The 16,355-nt window shown below is 43.3% G+C and overlaps 1 protein-coding gene across 1 annotated transcript in view; it reads left to right on the top strand.

Moving 5' to 3' along the window:
• The window catches only part of MANBA (mannosidase beta), a 66,623-nt gene that overhangs the window by 35,397 nt on the left and 14,871 nt on the right, over positions 1–16,355 (top strand). Inside the window, exons 7-11 of the mRNA XM_063135922.1 lie at positions 1,161–1,271; positions 5,324–5,475; positions 8,652–8,769; positions 13,128–13,214; positions 15,161–15,328. Of these exons, the coding sequence (XP_062991992.1) occupies positions 1,161–1,271; positions 5,324–5,475; positions 8,652–8,769; positions 13,128–13,214; positions 15,161–15,328 (636 nt within the window). The remainder of the gene's footprint in view (positions 1–1,160; positions 1,272–5,323; positions 5,476–8,651; positions 8,770–13,127; positions 13,215–15,160; positions 15,329–16,355) is intronic.

The following is a 16,355-nucleotide window of genomic DNA, read 5'->3' as shown; positions in this document are numbered from 1 at the left end:
CTCATAGATTTATGCTCTCTGTATATATAATAAAACATGCAAGCGGGGGACACATGAGCAGGACACACGAGCATTTAGCACTCTGCACAGCTGGCTTCTGTTACAAACTCTTTCCCTGAGTGAGCTCAACTCTGGAGAAAAACAGTGCCATTCCAGACCCACCCTACTGCTCAATTAGTTTCATTTGTGTGTCAGTCTTAGGTGCAAGGTCTCTACCAGTTTTTATTTATTGCCAGGTGGACTGGTTAGAGGGATCAGAACAGGTGAAAATTTGGACAGGGGAAACTATAGTGCTCTAGTTGCTGTTGAACTTCAGTTCCCATCATACCTCACAGTGGGCCTATTCAGACCACATGCTAAGCCATGGATAGCCCACTAAATGTTTTTCAGCAAATGGTTAGTGAGCATGTTTAAACTGTGATTATGTAGCCACCATGGTTAGGAATGGTTTACACAACATACTAAGTCATAGAATCATAGAATCATAGAGTTGGAAGGGGCCTACAAGGCCATCGAGTCCAACCCCCTGCTCATTGCAGGAATCCAACTTAAAGCATACCTGACAGATGGCTGTCCAGCTGCCTCTTGAATGCCTCTAGTGTGGGAGAGCCCACAACCTCCCTAGGTAATTGGTTCCATTGTCATACTGCTCTAACAGTCAGGAAGTTTTTCCTGATGTCCAGCCAGAATCTGGCTTCCTGTAACTTGAGCACATTATTCCGTGTCCTGCACTCTGGGAGGATCGAGAAGAGATCCTGGCCCTCCTCTGTGTGACAACCTTTCAAGTATTTGAAGAGTGCTGTCATGTCTCCCCTCAATCTTCTATTCTCCAGACTAAACATGCCCAGTTCTTTCAGTCTCTCCTCATAGGGCTTTGTTTCCAAGTCATGGTTCACATGACACAATAATGTTTAGCTCAGATTTTTTAACCACTGTGGCTTAGCATGTCATTTGGTCAACAAAGCATGCACCAGAAAGCAAACTGGCTGCTTCCTTTTGCACTAATTGCAGTTTCCAAAATTCTCCAAGGGTAGCCCCATGTAGAACATGTTGCAATAATCTAAATAGGAGGTTATTAAGGCAAAGACAACTGTAGACTGATCTGCCTTCTCCTTTTACCTTTACATCATATTTTCTTTTCTTTGGGGGGGGGGGGGAAGAGTGTGGCGCTGGAGACTTGGTGGCCAAGAGGACATGGAAACCAGACTGGATATGACATGACGACAACATTCATTCTAGGCGGAGGATACAAGATTGAGAAGTTATCAAAGGTATGCCACCTTGCCTGTTTAACATAGCATACAACAGTCTAATGCAGAGGTGTAGAAGCAAAGGCCTAATCTGGCTCTCTCGGAGTCCCAAAACAGCCCTCTGGGGCTCCCCAGATGGCCCCATCCCATTTCCCTCCAAATACCTATTGTTCAATCCAGAGAGAGAGGTGGGTAACAAATTATTATTATTATTATTATTATTATTATTATTATTATTATTATTATTACCATTACTATTATTATTATTATTATTATTATTATTATTATTATTATTTCTGGCTTTTGTGCATCCCCCCGCATTCTAAAAGGTTGAAATGCCTCTCCTAAGGCCTAGTGACTGGCAGGGAGAGCTTTAAGATAAAATAGGCTGGCATTTTTTGGCTCTACCTCTTTTGGCTTTTACCCTGCCCACCACTGGGATGCAGCCTCCAAGAGCTTCTCCAAAATGGAATTTGGCCCTCAGGTTGAAAGAGGTGGATGAATGTCTCCTTTCTGCTTACAGTGACCATATGGGGCTCTAAGAGTTCGTAGAAAAGGGAATTTCAGCAGGTGTCATTTGTATGGATGCAGTATCTGGTGAAATTCCCTCTTCATCACAACAGTTAAAGACCAGTTACAAAAGAGGGCAGGGCTTCTGCAGCTTTAACTGTTGTGATGAAGAGGGAATTTCACCAGGTGCTGCATACATACCAATGACACCTGCTGAAATTTCTTTTTCAATACAACTGTTAAAAGATACAGGAGCCCCGTCCTCCTTTCCATGTGGTCATCCTAACTCTCCTGTGCTCTCTCTATATGGGGCTGCCTGGGGAGCCTGTTCAGTCTTTAAAGACTAGAAGTTCGAAGATGGCAGACGTTCTTATCCTGGCACCTGCGCTACCAGTCAGACTGGGAACACAAATTACAACTACTTTGAAATTCAAAACACGAAGGTGTTTCATTAAACTCTTTGCAGCTCCATTTTCCAAACTCTCAAACTCACACTGCTTCTGAGCCAATTGCTAGGCGTTCCAGCACTTGGTATCTCTGACATGGATAGGCAAATGAAAACATTGTGGCCCAGGGAATGTCTCACCAATGTTGAGATAAGATATATTGACAGTTCGTAATCAAGAGAGCGATCTGAAGCGCCTCTAATTAACTTTAGCATCATCATCATCATCTTAAAAAACCCTTATTACCTTATTAATAACTTTGCACAATGTAAGAGTGTGCTTGATGCTTAGGACAGGCATGAGTCAGGCTGTGGACAATAAGTATGATCTATACTCATGGCATAATTCATCTCAGGTATTAGAGAATATTAATACTTACATGATTATATTTGGACAGGAAAGAAGAACATGCTGGTGTCTTATGCATGTGACTGTTGCCGCCCCCCAGTTACAGGAAATATTGTGCTCTCCTAACCATCATCATGGTCAAATATATATATTCAGTATACAATAAAACTAAGAGATTTTCATGGGTTATTTCCTGAATGGCAGGCTCTCTTTGTTATGAGGAGTGAAAAACAGTTGTTACAAATAGCAATTTTAGATTTATGCATCTCCCTCCCAACTGGCAAAAGACCTCTAAATGTTGCTGGTGTTATTATGTTGAGTTAGAGTAGTAGTTACTATAAAATGTAGGTCTGTGGTTATGTGGGGAATAATATAAGTCTGAAATAAAATAAAAATATAGATTGGAAACCTACTATCTGGACAGATAAGTATTTAACAGTTTGTTGTTTATTCGTTCAGTCGCTTCCGACTCTTCATGACTTCATGGACCAGCCCATGCCAGAGCTTTAACAGTATAGATCAGCTTTTCCCAAAGTGATGCCCGCCGTATGTTTTGGACTACAGCGCCCATAATCCCTGACTGCTGATTGGGGCCGATGGGAGTTGTAGTTCAAAACATCATGTCGGGGAGGGCTGTTACAGATAGTACTAGTTCCTGTTTCTTTTATCGTTTATTTTTGTTTTGATATGAACAGCTTTCAGCTGAATTGGTTGTCTTGCCTTGGGATTCAAAGGCCTTTTACCATCCCCTGAAGGAGACTGCTTGTTCTCATGGTCAGAAGCCCTTGTGCTCATGAGAAAACTGAATAGCAAAAACAAACAAAAAAAGCAAAAAAAGTCCTTAAGCGTGAAAGGAAACCTGGCTTCATTGTATTACTTGCCAGATACTGGACGGCCATATTGTCTTTCTAGGTCAGGGCAGGCAGCAAAAAACTGAAAAGCTTATAGTGGGCTACCTCTATGGCTCACAAATACAGATGTTCCAGAAATAGGACCCATTTCCTGGCACAGTGGGGGTGGGGAGAGTGATTTTGCTCTTCTTCAGTCTTCCCCAACCTGGTGCCCTCCAGCTGGGTTGGCCCACAACTCCCAGGCAGGGGCATGCTGGGAATTGTAGGCCAAGACAACTGGAGATCACTAGGTTGAGTAAAGCTGCTCTACTTTTTCTAGAACAGGGCTGGGGAATGTGTGGCCCTCCGGATGTTGTTAGACTCCAGCTCCCAAAAGCCACAATCAGCATGGCCAGTGATCAGGAATGGTGGGGGTTAGAGTCCAGAAACATCTGGCGGGCCACAGGTTACACACCCCTGTTATAGAACAACTGGGCCGACAGCTTTTGGGGCTGTTGTTGATGTTGTTAAGGTATGGTTGATAGGACTCTGTTATCATACATTAATTCTACAATTCCTGTCTAAAGAAAACATATCTACCTCCTTTCTTTCTGGTATCACATGTTGTGTTTGGCTCTTTTAACCTCTAATTGTTAAGCCTGAAAAAACTTGTAGGGAACATCATGTCCTAATACATTAGCTTTCCCCAACCTGGTGCCTTCCAGATGTGTTGGCTTACAACTCCCATCAGCCCCAGCCAGTATATCCAATGGTAAGGCCTTATGGAAGCTGTAGTTCAACACATCTGAAGGGCACCAAGTTGGGGAAAGGCTGTAATGCAGGTTTCCATAGCCTGGAGCCCTGCAGATGTTTTGGACTGCGCCTTCCATAATGCCTTACAATTGGCTGTGCTGTCTGGGGATGGTGGGAGTTTTTCTCTAAAACATCTGGGGGGAACCAGGTTGACTAGCCCTGCTGTACTTAAATGAAAACCTCTCTTAGTGCTTTCACTTCTCCTTTAAAGTTTCCAAAGGAAAAAAAAAAGATTCCACACTCTTCCTTCTTTCCATAGCTAAGCTGATTACTCTTTACAGATATTTTTCCTTCACTTCATTTTTGATTCTGATCAGGAGCGGCATTACTGAAAAAGCTTGGGCCCCCTTTAAACTTGGCCTTGGGTTTCTGTAGCTCTCTGCAAATGTAGCTTGATTACAATCGCATTCAGTCTAGGATTTCATTAGATTTCTCTCTTAGTAATCACAAGCAGGTTCCGTAGGTGTTTACAGCACTAGTACATGTTGTCTACTGGAGATGTCTGCATATGGAGCAAATGCACTAGAATCTTCTGAAAATTTCCAGTTTTCAGCAACTTAAGAACATAAGATGTGCCATGCTGGATCAGACCAAGGGTCCATCTAGTCCAGCACTCTGTTCGCACAGTGGCCAACCAGCCGTCGCCCAGAGATGAACAAGCAGGACATGGTGCAACAGCACCCTCCAACCCATGTTCCCAAGCAACTAGTGCACACAGGCTTACTGCCTCGAATACTGAAGATAGCACACAACCATCAGGGCTAGTAGCCATTGATAGCCTTTGCTTCTCCAATTCATAGTAATTTGATCCATACCCTAGAGTTGCTTAAGGAAATACTATATTATTTTAAGATTATTTTTATGGTGTTTATTTTTATTTGTATTATTGTGCTGATTATAGTTTATGTGCTTTATTTTTTATATTAATTATGTTTTTTTGTATATGTTTGTGTAAGTCATGATAAGACTGCTTTTTGCAGTAGGAAACGTCTACTTCTTCTGTTATTTGTTATTTTACATGTAGGGAGAAAAAAGGAATTCTGGATATCCTGATTGAGCTTGAAGCTAAAGTTTGTTTGTTGTCTGCAACTGCTATAAACCTGCCTAAATTTATAATTTTTCCCAGGTTTATTTTCGAACAGTAGAACTTGTTGAGGAGCCCATTCCTGGGTCACCTGGTTTGAGTTTTTATTTCAGAATCAACGGACTCCCTATTTTTATGAAGGGATCCAATTGGATTCCAGCCGATTCCTTTCAAGATCGAGTCACCTCTAAAATGTGAGTGAAAGTTTCTTAAACATTCTGGATGGATGCACAGAATTTGCCTCTGCCCATTGATGCTGAGTAGGAATGATTATCACTGATTTCAGCCGTGCAGCTACAGTTCTTTTGCAGGGCTCTACCACTTGAGAAATCATGTGAAAAAACCCTCTGCACATGGAAAGTTAGCATACCAAGAAGACTCTTAGCCTTGTCATCTGCCTCACATGTTTGACACACAGGCAGATTTTGACAAAGGCATACCTTTGAGAGGACTGTACCACATGCCTTCCATATGATTTTTAGTAAGCTCTTGAAGCCATTTCATACAGTTATCAGAATCGAATGGTAAAACGTTTGCTGGGATGTACCATTCAGGCTGCAGGTGTAGGGACTGCATGTTGGAATAGGCTTCCACACATTAAAAAAAATCCTCTGTGTATAGAAAACTATAGGTGCTAGCCAAAAAGGGTTTTGATTAGCCTGCTCCAGGGTGTTGCGTTGTATATATGCAGAGAGGTTTCTTTAAAATGGGGAAATGTTCAAAATGCAACCCCCAGTGTGCAGTCAGAAGTCCTACAGTCAAGTAAAAGCTTTATTGCTCAGTACTGCTCTGTGTGTAAGCCACCCGACTATGCAGGTTTCCTTTTTAAATTTATATTTATTATTATATTTATATTCCACCTTTCCTCCTCTTGCAAGGAACCCAAGGAGGTTCATATGGTCCTCCTCTGCATTTTATCCTCACAACAACAACCCTGTAAGGTAGGTTAGGCTAAGAGTCTGTGACTGGCCCAAGTTCACCCAGTGAGCTTCATGGTAGAATGGGGACTAGAACCCAGATCTCCTGAGTCTTAGTCCAGTACTCTAACTACTACACCTCACTTCTCTTGAAGGAAAGTGCAACAAAAATGGGTTAGGGCTGGCTGAAATCTCTAGTGTTAGTTAGTGTTAGGGTATCTTTCTCCTTGCAAGCCATGTGCAGCACACCCTCAACTCCTGTATCGCCAATCCAGCCATTCATTCAGAACGTATGGAGCTTCTCTTTCTGCAAGGTTTCCTCATTCCCATTAGGCATGAATGGAGACCCTGTAGCTCTCCATAAGATGTTGGATTCCAACTCCCATCAGCTCCAGTCAGAATGACCAATGCCAATGGATGATGGAAATTGTAGTCCAGTGATGTCTGTGTGGCCGCAAGTTCTCCACCCTTGCCCTTAAGGGGCACATGCTTAGTTTGGCCCAGTGGCAATGAAAGGTCATTTGTGTAGAAGCTCCTGTGTGCATGTAGCAGCGGCACTCAAAAAGCTCCTAGTTAGAATTCTGAATTTAAAATAAAATAAGGAGAATAAGCTTTTCAGCCAAGTACCAAAACAGCTGTGATTTCCTTTAATCAACCGCATACTTTGTAGAAGAATTATATGGTGGTTTGGCTCTACAAAACAACGGTCTTTGGAGCTGCTTTGTTGGAGCTATAATGTCTGTTCTGTGGCACAAGAATGTTGTGTCATTTTAATTAGGAGCCAGCTCAACCATTGCGTTCTCCCTGGAAATGATAGGACAGCTTACAGCAAGGTGGGCAGAAGGTAGATCTCCAGATGTTTCATACTTTAACTCCCAGAAACTCCTGTTAGCATGGCCAGTGGTCAGGAATGCTTGAAGTTGACCCCAAACTCCTGGAGATCTACTTTCTACCCCCCTCTAGCTTACAGTATCCAAAGATGTGGGGTGCTTTGTGGCCATGTAGAAAGAAAGTTCGCCTGCCTAGACTCTTCCCTCCCAGCTGTTCCCTTTTACTGCTGCCAGCCTCTTCTGGAGGAGAGACGAGGAAGCCAGCTGCAATACAAGCCTAGTGAGAGGTTCCCCCTCCAAACTGAATTGCATTTAGCCAAGCAGTTGCTCATCCTTGGAGTGCAATACAACAAGCATTGGAAGTGTGGATGATATTTTATTATATAGTTAGCACATAACAACAAGCCGGAGCATGGTCTGAGTATGGCTTGTCGTTGAATCATGCGTTGATATTACGTGCAAATCCTGCTCTATGGTTTAACTGAGTTGTTATCCCAGAGTTCACAGCCCAACAGCAAACCATGGGTTCTCTTCCTGGATTAGCCATAGTTAAATCATAGTGATTCAGTGATAACCCATACTCTGAGTTGTTGTTACCAGGCCATTGTGTGTGTGTTTGTGTGTGGTTTTTTTGAGGGGCGGGGGGCTGTTCATTTTGACTTTGCTCAGCACTTGTATAATTGTTTTTATATTTGAATTGTTTTTATTTATGTGTTTTGTAACAAATTGTTTCCCCCCCCTCCCCAAATGTTGCTTTTTGACAAGTTAATGTTTATTGTGCACCACTTTGGGTACGGTGTACTGGAGAAAAGTAGAATATAAATATAGGGTCAGACAACACATTAAACCACAGTGGTTAAGCATTTTGAGCTAAACATTATGGCTTAGCGTGTCGTGTGAACCATGACTTAATGTGTCATAAGAACCATTCCTAAGCATGGTGGCTACATAACCAGGATTTAAACACCCTCACTAACCATTTGCTGCAAAAGGGTTAGCAGCCTAACTATGACTTAGCAGGCCTGTTCAGAAGACATGCTAAGCCATAGTTAGGCCACTAACCCTTTTGCAGCAAATGGTTAGTGAGGGTGTTTAAACCGTGGGTTATGTAGCCACCATGGTTAGGAATGGTTCACACGACACGCTAAGCCATCATGTTTAGCTCAGAATTCTTTACCACTGTGGCTTAGCGTGCCATCTGAACAGGGTCAGCATGTTGTCTGAACAAGTCCATACTAAATAAATGAAAGATCCTTGGATGGCATGAGAGCTGAACCAGTGGGCAAGGAGATAGCTGGTTACACCACAAGTGAGCACTGAACCTTTCTGTCTGTCTGTATGGTAGCTGTCACTACTTCTCACTTGGATGTGGGTGGGGAAAAGCAGCTGTTAGAAAATGTCCACGTCCACAAAACACCACTGCTACACAGTCCCTTCGTTTCACTGCATCTCACCCCCTACCAGCCTTGCTGAAATGAAGGAAAGTTAGCCACGCACGGTGTTTAATAGGCTGCAGACTTTCAAGCAAAGTCCTTATAGGTTTCCTACTGCCTTTCTAGAAGTAATGCCGTCTTGCTCCAGTCGCAGCTTGCTCCGGTTGACTCCTGCTTGTCTTTTTCACAGGTTAAGGCTCCTCTTGCAGTCAACGGTAGATGCCAACATGAATACCCTTCGAGTTTGGGGAGGAGGCATCTATGAGCAAGATGAGTTCTATGACATCTGCGATGAACTAGGAATCATGGTAAAAAGAAAGAAAATCAACACACGTTAGCAGCTGTGTTTAAGGGCACAATCCTATGCATGTTTAGACAGAGAAAAAGCCCCATGCTGGGAGTTGTAGGATTTCCCCCCCTGTCTAAACATGCATAGGAGTGCACTCTCAAACTGTCATGTAACATAAAACTGTAAATAATATTTTAAATGTTCTTTCTCATTAACAATAACCTGTAAACTTGATAACCCATTTTTTAAGGTCAATGTATTAAAGCACAGCTTGTACTAAAAAACTTAAGAGTCCTGCTGGATTGGACCAACAATCCATCCAGTCTAGTATCCTTCTTGCCAGAGTGGCCAATCAGATGCATCTGGAAAGCCCACAAGGAGGTTAAAGAGCCCATACAGTGGTATACTGTCTCTGTACATAGAGGTTCTGTATAGCCATCAAGAGGCATTGATTGTAGTGGGGACTTAGCCATAAACCTAAGAGTTCATGAGCCTTGCTATGGCAGAATCAGGCCTACACATCTGCCTGCCTCTTTAGTGCTGCACTGATTCTGCACTTGGCTTGGTAGACTATAGGCAAAAGCTACACTGAGTGTCACTCTTTGATACTCGAAAGTAAGCAACATCTGGGAGTCCACTGCCTTCCCTGAACATATGAGAGACTGGATCCTGTCCCACTACCTCTGAATTTGCTGCACTTCCTCTTCAAACAAAGGTGATTTTTGAGTGCCATTTTGCTTTAAAATAAAGAATGTGCTCCCTCCTTAAGACAAGGAGAAATTGCATCTTTTTGCCCAACGCTCAGCCAAATTTTGGCAGGAAATTTGGGGGCGGCAAAGGTTGGGACCGCACACACAGCCAGAGGGGTGCATATTTCCACACCCCACTGGCTCTAGCCAACCGTTGAGTAGCTGGTATCATTTCCTAAAGGTGTCTTTCTCCCCTTCAGGGTTTTTCAACTGACAGTTCTTACCCTCACTTCCAGCTAAGTGCTAGAATCTCTCTTGGGGAAGCGGCTGTCTGGATGCAAGCCTAGATTGGCTGGTGCAGAGATCCTGCCAATGTGTTTGTTTTTACTTTGCTTTTAATATGTGTGTGTATCTACATCCTCCGACTGCTCAGAAATGTCTAAATTTCTATACACAGTGTTTATATCGCGCTTCTGATTTGAAACAATTCCAAAAATCAAAACAAACAAAAACAAAAGAAACTTAACAAAAAAGACCCACATATACACGCAATAGTATCATGAGGCTGGTACAGAGATAGCTCATGACTGGGGAGGGTTGGGGGAAGCCAAAGCAAACAGATAAGTTTTCAATAAACATCTAACCCCAGCATTGAGGCTTAATGTACTTCTCTCTCTCTCTCTCTCTCTCTCTCTCTCTCTCGCTCGCTCGCTCGCTCACTCGCTCGCACGCGCACAGAGAGAGTGAGCATACAACTGTAGATATTTCTGAGGGGTCTGAGGGCAGTTCCATAGAGATGGCTCCTACCAATATCAATCTTTGCCTCGTTAACTACTTTTTTGTGCTAAGAAAAAAGTCAGAGGTAGCAGTGGGAAAACATGGGGGGTGGCTGGCTTTACAAATGAAAAGTTGCAACATCTAGACCCCTGCAAAATTCTGTGAATGATGCAGGGCGATTGTGCATGAAAAGCTTCAGCTGGAAGCGCCCTGAGAGCTCACCTATTGGATGGTATGTGTGAAAGTGGGTGAAAGGTACTGGTTTAAAATTGTTATGTTCTCCTTGTATCTAATCTCGCTGAGTAGTTAAATCTCTTGCGTTGTTAGGTTCCAGGACTATAAATCATAGCATAATTGTATTATTTACAAGTTGGGGATAATATATGTATGATAAATTGAGTTAGATATGATTTCCAATCAGACTTCCTACCCAAGGGAAACATTGGCACAATATCCCCCACACACAACACACACACACATCCAGTGAGACCTTGGTTTATCCTGGTAACTTAGAGCCTCCTTGGGTATTACACAGAGACTAAGGAAACAAGAAGCAGAAGTCTTGAATCTGCACCCATGTGACAAAGAAGGCACACCTCAGTCTTGCATGCCAAGTTGTGTATCTTGGGAACAGCAAACCGCACACACATACAGCAAATATTTTTCACAAAATGTGGAAGCAAAGGAAAGAGAAGCATGAAGCAATTTAGGTTTCCTGTTTTTGTGCATCGTTCCACGTCGAAAGAATTTTATTAGAACCAATGTTATGGGAACTTATGGCTGTTTTTTTTCTCCTTTGAGAAGTGGCCTTTAGTTGTTAGAAGTCCAGATACTTTAAAACAGGCTTCTCAACCTGGGGCCCTCCAGATGTTCTGTAGTGCAACACATCTGGAGGGACCAAGGTTGGGGAAGTCTAGGCACCAGAGAGCAATTTGACTGCCCTATTCTTTTAAAACATTCTTTAAAAAAGAAAATGAAATGTTTTGGCTTGAGACCAGGTACAGAAAGTTTCAGGCCCAGAGGAACATTATTATTATTATTATTTTAAAAAGCAGGTTGTGTACAAGCATAATCATGGCTAGGAGGGGGACACCTGCTTCAGATGGCGGAGAAATAATACCTGCATAACCTTGAGTTATAGCCTCTAAGCACATGTTCCTGAGTTTAGATTCAACATGTAGCCAGGTGATGCTAGAGTTTCCCCCCTTCCCTTCCCTTTTGGATAATCTCCAACTCTAACGATTCTACTGGCTCTCACCCTTCTCCCCCCCCCTCCCCATACAGCAAAAACCCCTCTGGAAATTGAAGGTAGCTGGAGCCAGAATATGGTCCATATACCTTTTTCAAATCCATTTTGTGTGAATTCCTCTGCCTTTAGCAGCTGCAAGACAAGTGAAAATTCAGCAGGATAAGCTTGTTCTAATTACTGTATCTCCATGTCAGGAATGGGTTGAATTTCTGCCTGTCATTGAGATGTCAAAGGCACAGGAATCCTACGAATGTGGGATGGGTGGAGAGGTGGCAATCCTAATACAAAATATCCTGTGGACATCATATATGTGCAACCCTGGTGCCAGGTTTTGGGGAATCTTTGATGACCCACACTATTGGGGCTTTCTCCTCAATCCCACCATACCTAGAATGCTCCTACAATTTGTACTCTTCAACTATATGGAAAGAGCAATATATCTGCTGTCTTACAGAAGGTGGTAGCTACAGGAAGGTGCAGGGGGTTACTATGGGAGTCTCCCGATTGAGAATATTCCAGGCCCATTCCCCTAATTTTCAGTTTCCATTGGAAGTAAGCTTCTAACTTAGCCTTCCTCAACCTGTTGCCTTCCATATGTTTTAGGGACTGTTTGGACAACATGTCAAGCCACACTCAGTGTTTGAATGTGGATTGTTGTTGAACCATGGGGTTGTTTGTTGGACAGTAGGTTAGCGTGTTGTCTTAACCTAGGACACTTTCCACAGGGTGACTTGTTAACTATGCAGCATGGCTTGTCAACCACCCTGAACAATCCAACAACAAACCATGGTTTATCAAGGTGGCTTGTTTGAGAAAAGTAAGCCACGCTACATGGTTAACAAGCTACCCTATGGAAAATGTTCTGAGTTCAGGCAGCACATTAACCTATGGTTCAAGAAACAACCCACGGTTCAACAACAACCTACACTCAACTACTAAATGTGGCTCAGTATGTTGTGCAAATCCAGCTTTAGTCTTCAGCTCCCAAGAGCTTCAGCCAGTATGGCCAATGTTCAGGAATGCTGGGAGTTGTAGTCCGGAACATTTGAAGGGCAGCAAATTGGGGAAAGCTGCTCTAACCCTTCTTACTTGTACAGGTCTAAGACAAGTGTGGTGGTACTAGTTTACCCAATTGCGTGCTGAGAAGGAAGACTTCTCCAGTCTCCCGGTATTCTGATCAATGAATGCAAAGTCACTGGGATGATTGACAAGCTATAGGCTCTGATATTTACACGTTCAAGGTCCTCTAGACACTCATAATTCAAGGCACAATCCTGTGCATATTTTGACAGAAAATGGTCCTATAACTCCCAGCATTCCCCAGTCAGCATAGCCTGGGTTGAGATTGTTATTCTGGGATAGCAACCATTTTAGCAAGATATTTGGGTAGTCCTGCTTGTGCAAGTGAGACCTGCTTTCTATGAATTATACCTGGGGTGGTTTTTTGCATCTCCAGATTTGCAAGTAAGCCTTGTGTTCAGTGGGGCTTGATCCTGGGTAAGTGCGTTTAGGATTAATGAGTGTGTTTTTGGGGAAGAAAATCTGTGTAATCTGTTTTGTTGTTTTTAAAAGACAACTCTTACATGATACAAGCTGGAAAATGCTCACTCTGTTTACATGCTCTTTGTTGACCTTTTTCGTTTCCCCCTCTTAATTCTCTAGATTTGGCAGGACTTCATGTTTGCTTGTGCCCTTTATCCAACCGGCCAGAGCTACTTAGACTCAGTGAGAGCAGAAATTACTCATCAGGTATGGTATTCAGCCCAGTAGGGTCAAGGTCCTAAACTTGTCTTGACTAATTATGTACGTGCTGCAACTCCTTCCCCCCCTTCCTGAAAATAAAACCTTGCATGGCACTTAGGCTGCATAGGGGGTGTGGGGAAGGAGGAGGGTAGCTGAGGAGAAAAGATGAGGGGGAGAGAGAGAGAAAAAAAAGGGGAGAGAGAGATTGGAGTGGTGTGTGTCTATGTGTATGTGTGAATGAGAAAAGAGAGAGGGGGTAAGTAACTTTGGCCCAGCCTACTGCAAGCATTTGGCCTCTGATTGATTTCCCTGGAGGGCATACTGTCTTTGGTGTGTGTGTGTGTGTGTGTGTGAGAGAGAGAGAGAGAGAGAGAGAGAGAATTCCACACCTCTGACCCCCCCTTATTTCAACCCCCCTTCCTTTTTAATGGCTTAGCCCCATAACTCCATCTCCAGCCGAGACAAAGCCTGTATGTGCTGAAGGCGTTTAGCATATTCTTCCCTTTTTATCCCTGACTCTGCTTCCCCATCCTCTATTTTCTCCTGTTTCAGTTTTGTTCTGCAAGTTCCTCGGGGCAAGGATTTTTCTTCTTTTTTTCTTTGCTTTTTTATGTTGCCATTATTTTGTAAAACACCTTGTATGCTGATGCTGTTGTATGTAACGCTGGGCCCTAATAAATATCAGGGAAAAATGTTCATTGATTAACTTGTAGGGTCGAACACTTAATAGTTTGAACGTAGCTTTCCAAAGTACACCAATATCATTCTGAGTGGGCATTCTTGGCTCTTCTCTGGGAGTTGGCCCACGCCACTGCTGCCTGTTTCTTTCCCATTTGGGTTCCTTCCACCTTCCCTGCTGACCTGCAGAGCCTGCCAAGCAATGAGTCTACAGCCCATGGAACTCTTCACACTACTGAGTAGTTGCTAGGGTGCCTGGTGCATTAAATTCATTGCAGAGAAGGGAAGCACGCCTCCATCTTTCCTCTGTTGCCTCCTTGGGCATTCAAGAGCAACACCATCTAGCAAAGGCAGGCCTTGAGACAGGAGCACCGATGGCCTTGAGTCGTGTAGGTCTGATCCCATGAGCTTGCAGCCTCAGCTTGGCAGCTTATAGAATTGGACTGCAATATATGCTGATGCTTGGGTTTTGTGTTCTGAAGTAATTTTTTCAGAACAAGTGGGGGAGCAGGGAGAGGTCATATTTGTGTATTTCTTGAATTACTTTCAAGTTAGGCTTATCAGAAGCATGTTTGGCCTGCCTCTTTGCCTCTCTGTCTTGAGTAAACAGTGTTGTTTTAGGCTGGTGCAGTGAGAACTCCCCTTTCTGTTTTCTCCTCCAGGTACGGAACCAGGAAATGCAATTTCCCCCACTCCTAGGGCCACTTCACACTTCATATTTTTAAGGTGTAAACCTGTGGGGTTTGAAGCATTGGGGAAAGGGGCGTGCAAAGGGGAGGGAAACATCAATCGAGTTTGAAAATGTGTATCATTCAAGTAGACTTCTTAGGAGTCAGAATTGGCTGAGTCTCTCTCTGGAGTGTGCATTTATCAGTTTTGTAGCTGTATCACGTGTGAAATTACCCCCGGGGTCTACATAGGTCTGTAGAGAAGCAAGACAAAATATGGTTTTGTCAATATACAAAGGGAATGATAGATTCCCTTCAACCTCTTGCACCTCTCCCTGGAGGACTCGGTTCATTTTAGGAAAAGAAAACTATTTATTAGAGGCTTGGGCAATATTTCTATCATGCTTTTGACTGAAAATTTTCAGTCTGTTGATGAAAACTTTTGAGCAACCTTTCTCAGCCGGGTGCCCTCCAGATGTTCTGGACTGCAACTCCCATCACCCCTGACCATTGTCATACTGGCTGTCGCTGATGGGAGTTGGAACCCGCTTCTTTACATGCAAGTACCTTTGTTGGTTTGAAGTTGGAAACTGCTCTTCTTTTCAGATAAAGCGACTAAAATCTCACCCATCTATCATTTTGTGGAGTGGGAACAATGAAAACGAAGCAGCAATTGCTTCCAACTGGTTCTCCATTCCACGTGCGAAGATGAACATTTATTCCAAAGATTACGTGACACTTTATGTCAAGAATATCCGAGAAATTGTTCTTGCTGTAAGTACTGCTTTCCAAAGACTAAGAAAGGCTGAGCTTATTGGTAGACTTTAAGCTCTGCTGAATAGCTGATTTTCCTCTTTAGTTGGGAGATGAGTAGATTGCATAAAGTTTCTGCCAATCCTTAACATTACAGATACACTAAGCAAAATCTGAAAACATCTCTTCTCATCGAGCATCCATTGATGTGCTCGAATCAGCCCTGATGACCATTTTATCTTCCACTTTGTCCCTGCATGCTTTTGTGACCCCATTGTAGCATACGCTTTAAAGTACTCTCTGTGTTTTGGTTGGTTTTTACATAGAGTTTAAAGGGTCCTGCTTCAGGGAAAATGTGATTGATGAAAATGCAATCGATGTGCGTCCACCAGTGCCAAGGGGAGAGAAGTTACAAGATGGGGGACACTTGGCTCAGCAATACTACAAACGAGAAAGATTTTGGAATTGTTGTAGATTGCAAGCTGAATATGAGCCAACAGTGCGATATGGCTGCAAGAAAGGCAAATGCTATTTTGAGCTGCATTAATAGAAGTATAGCTTCCAAATCACGTGAGGTACTGGTTCCTCTCTATTCGGCCCTGGTTAGGCCTCATCTAGAGTATTGTGTCCAGTTCTGGGCTCCACAATTCAAGAAGGATACAGACAAGCTGGAGCGTGTTCAGAGGAGGGCAACCAGGATGATCACGGGTCTAGAAACAAAGCCCTATGAAGTGAGACTGAAAGAACTGGGCATGTTTAGCCTGGAGAAGAGAAGATTGAGGGGAGACATGATAGCAGTCTTCAAATACTTAAAAGGTTGTCACACAGAGGAGGACCAGGATCTCTTCTCAATCCTCCCAGAGTGCAGGACACGGAATAACGGGCTCAAGTTAAAGGAAGCCAGATTCCAGCTGGACATCAGGAAAAACTTCCTGACTGTTAGAGCAGTGCGACGGTGGAATCAGTTACCTAGGGAGGTTGTGGGCTCTCCCACACTAGAGGCATTCAAGAGGCAGCTGGACTACCATCTGTCAGGGATGCTTTAGGG

Source organism: Elgaria multicarinata, chromosome 10, assembly GCF_023053635.1.
Source record: "Elgaria multicarinata webbii isolate HBS135686 ecotype San Diego chromosome 10, rElgMul1.1.pri, whole genome shotgun sequence".
Taxonomy (NCBI): Eukaryota; Metazoa; Chordata; class Lepidosauria; order Squamata; family Anguidae; genus Elgaria; species Elgaria multicarinata.
Note: the sequence above shows the minus strand (reverse complement) of the source record. Positions and strands in the feature narration are given on the sequence as shown.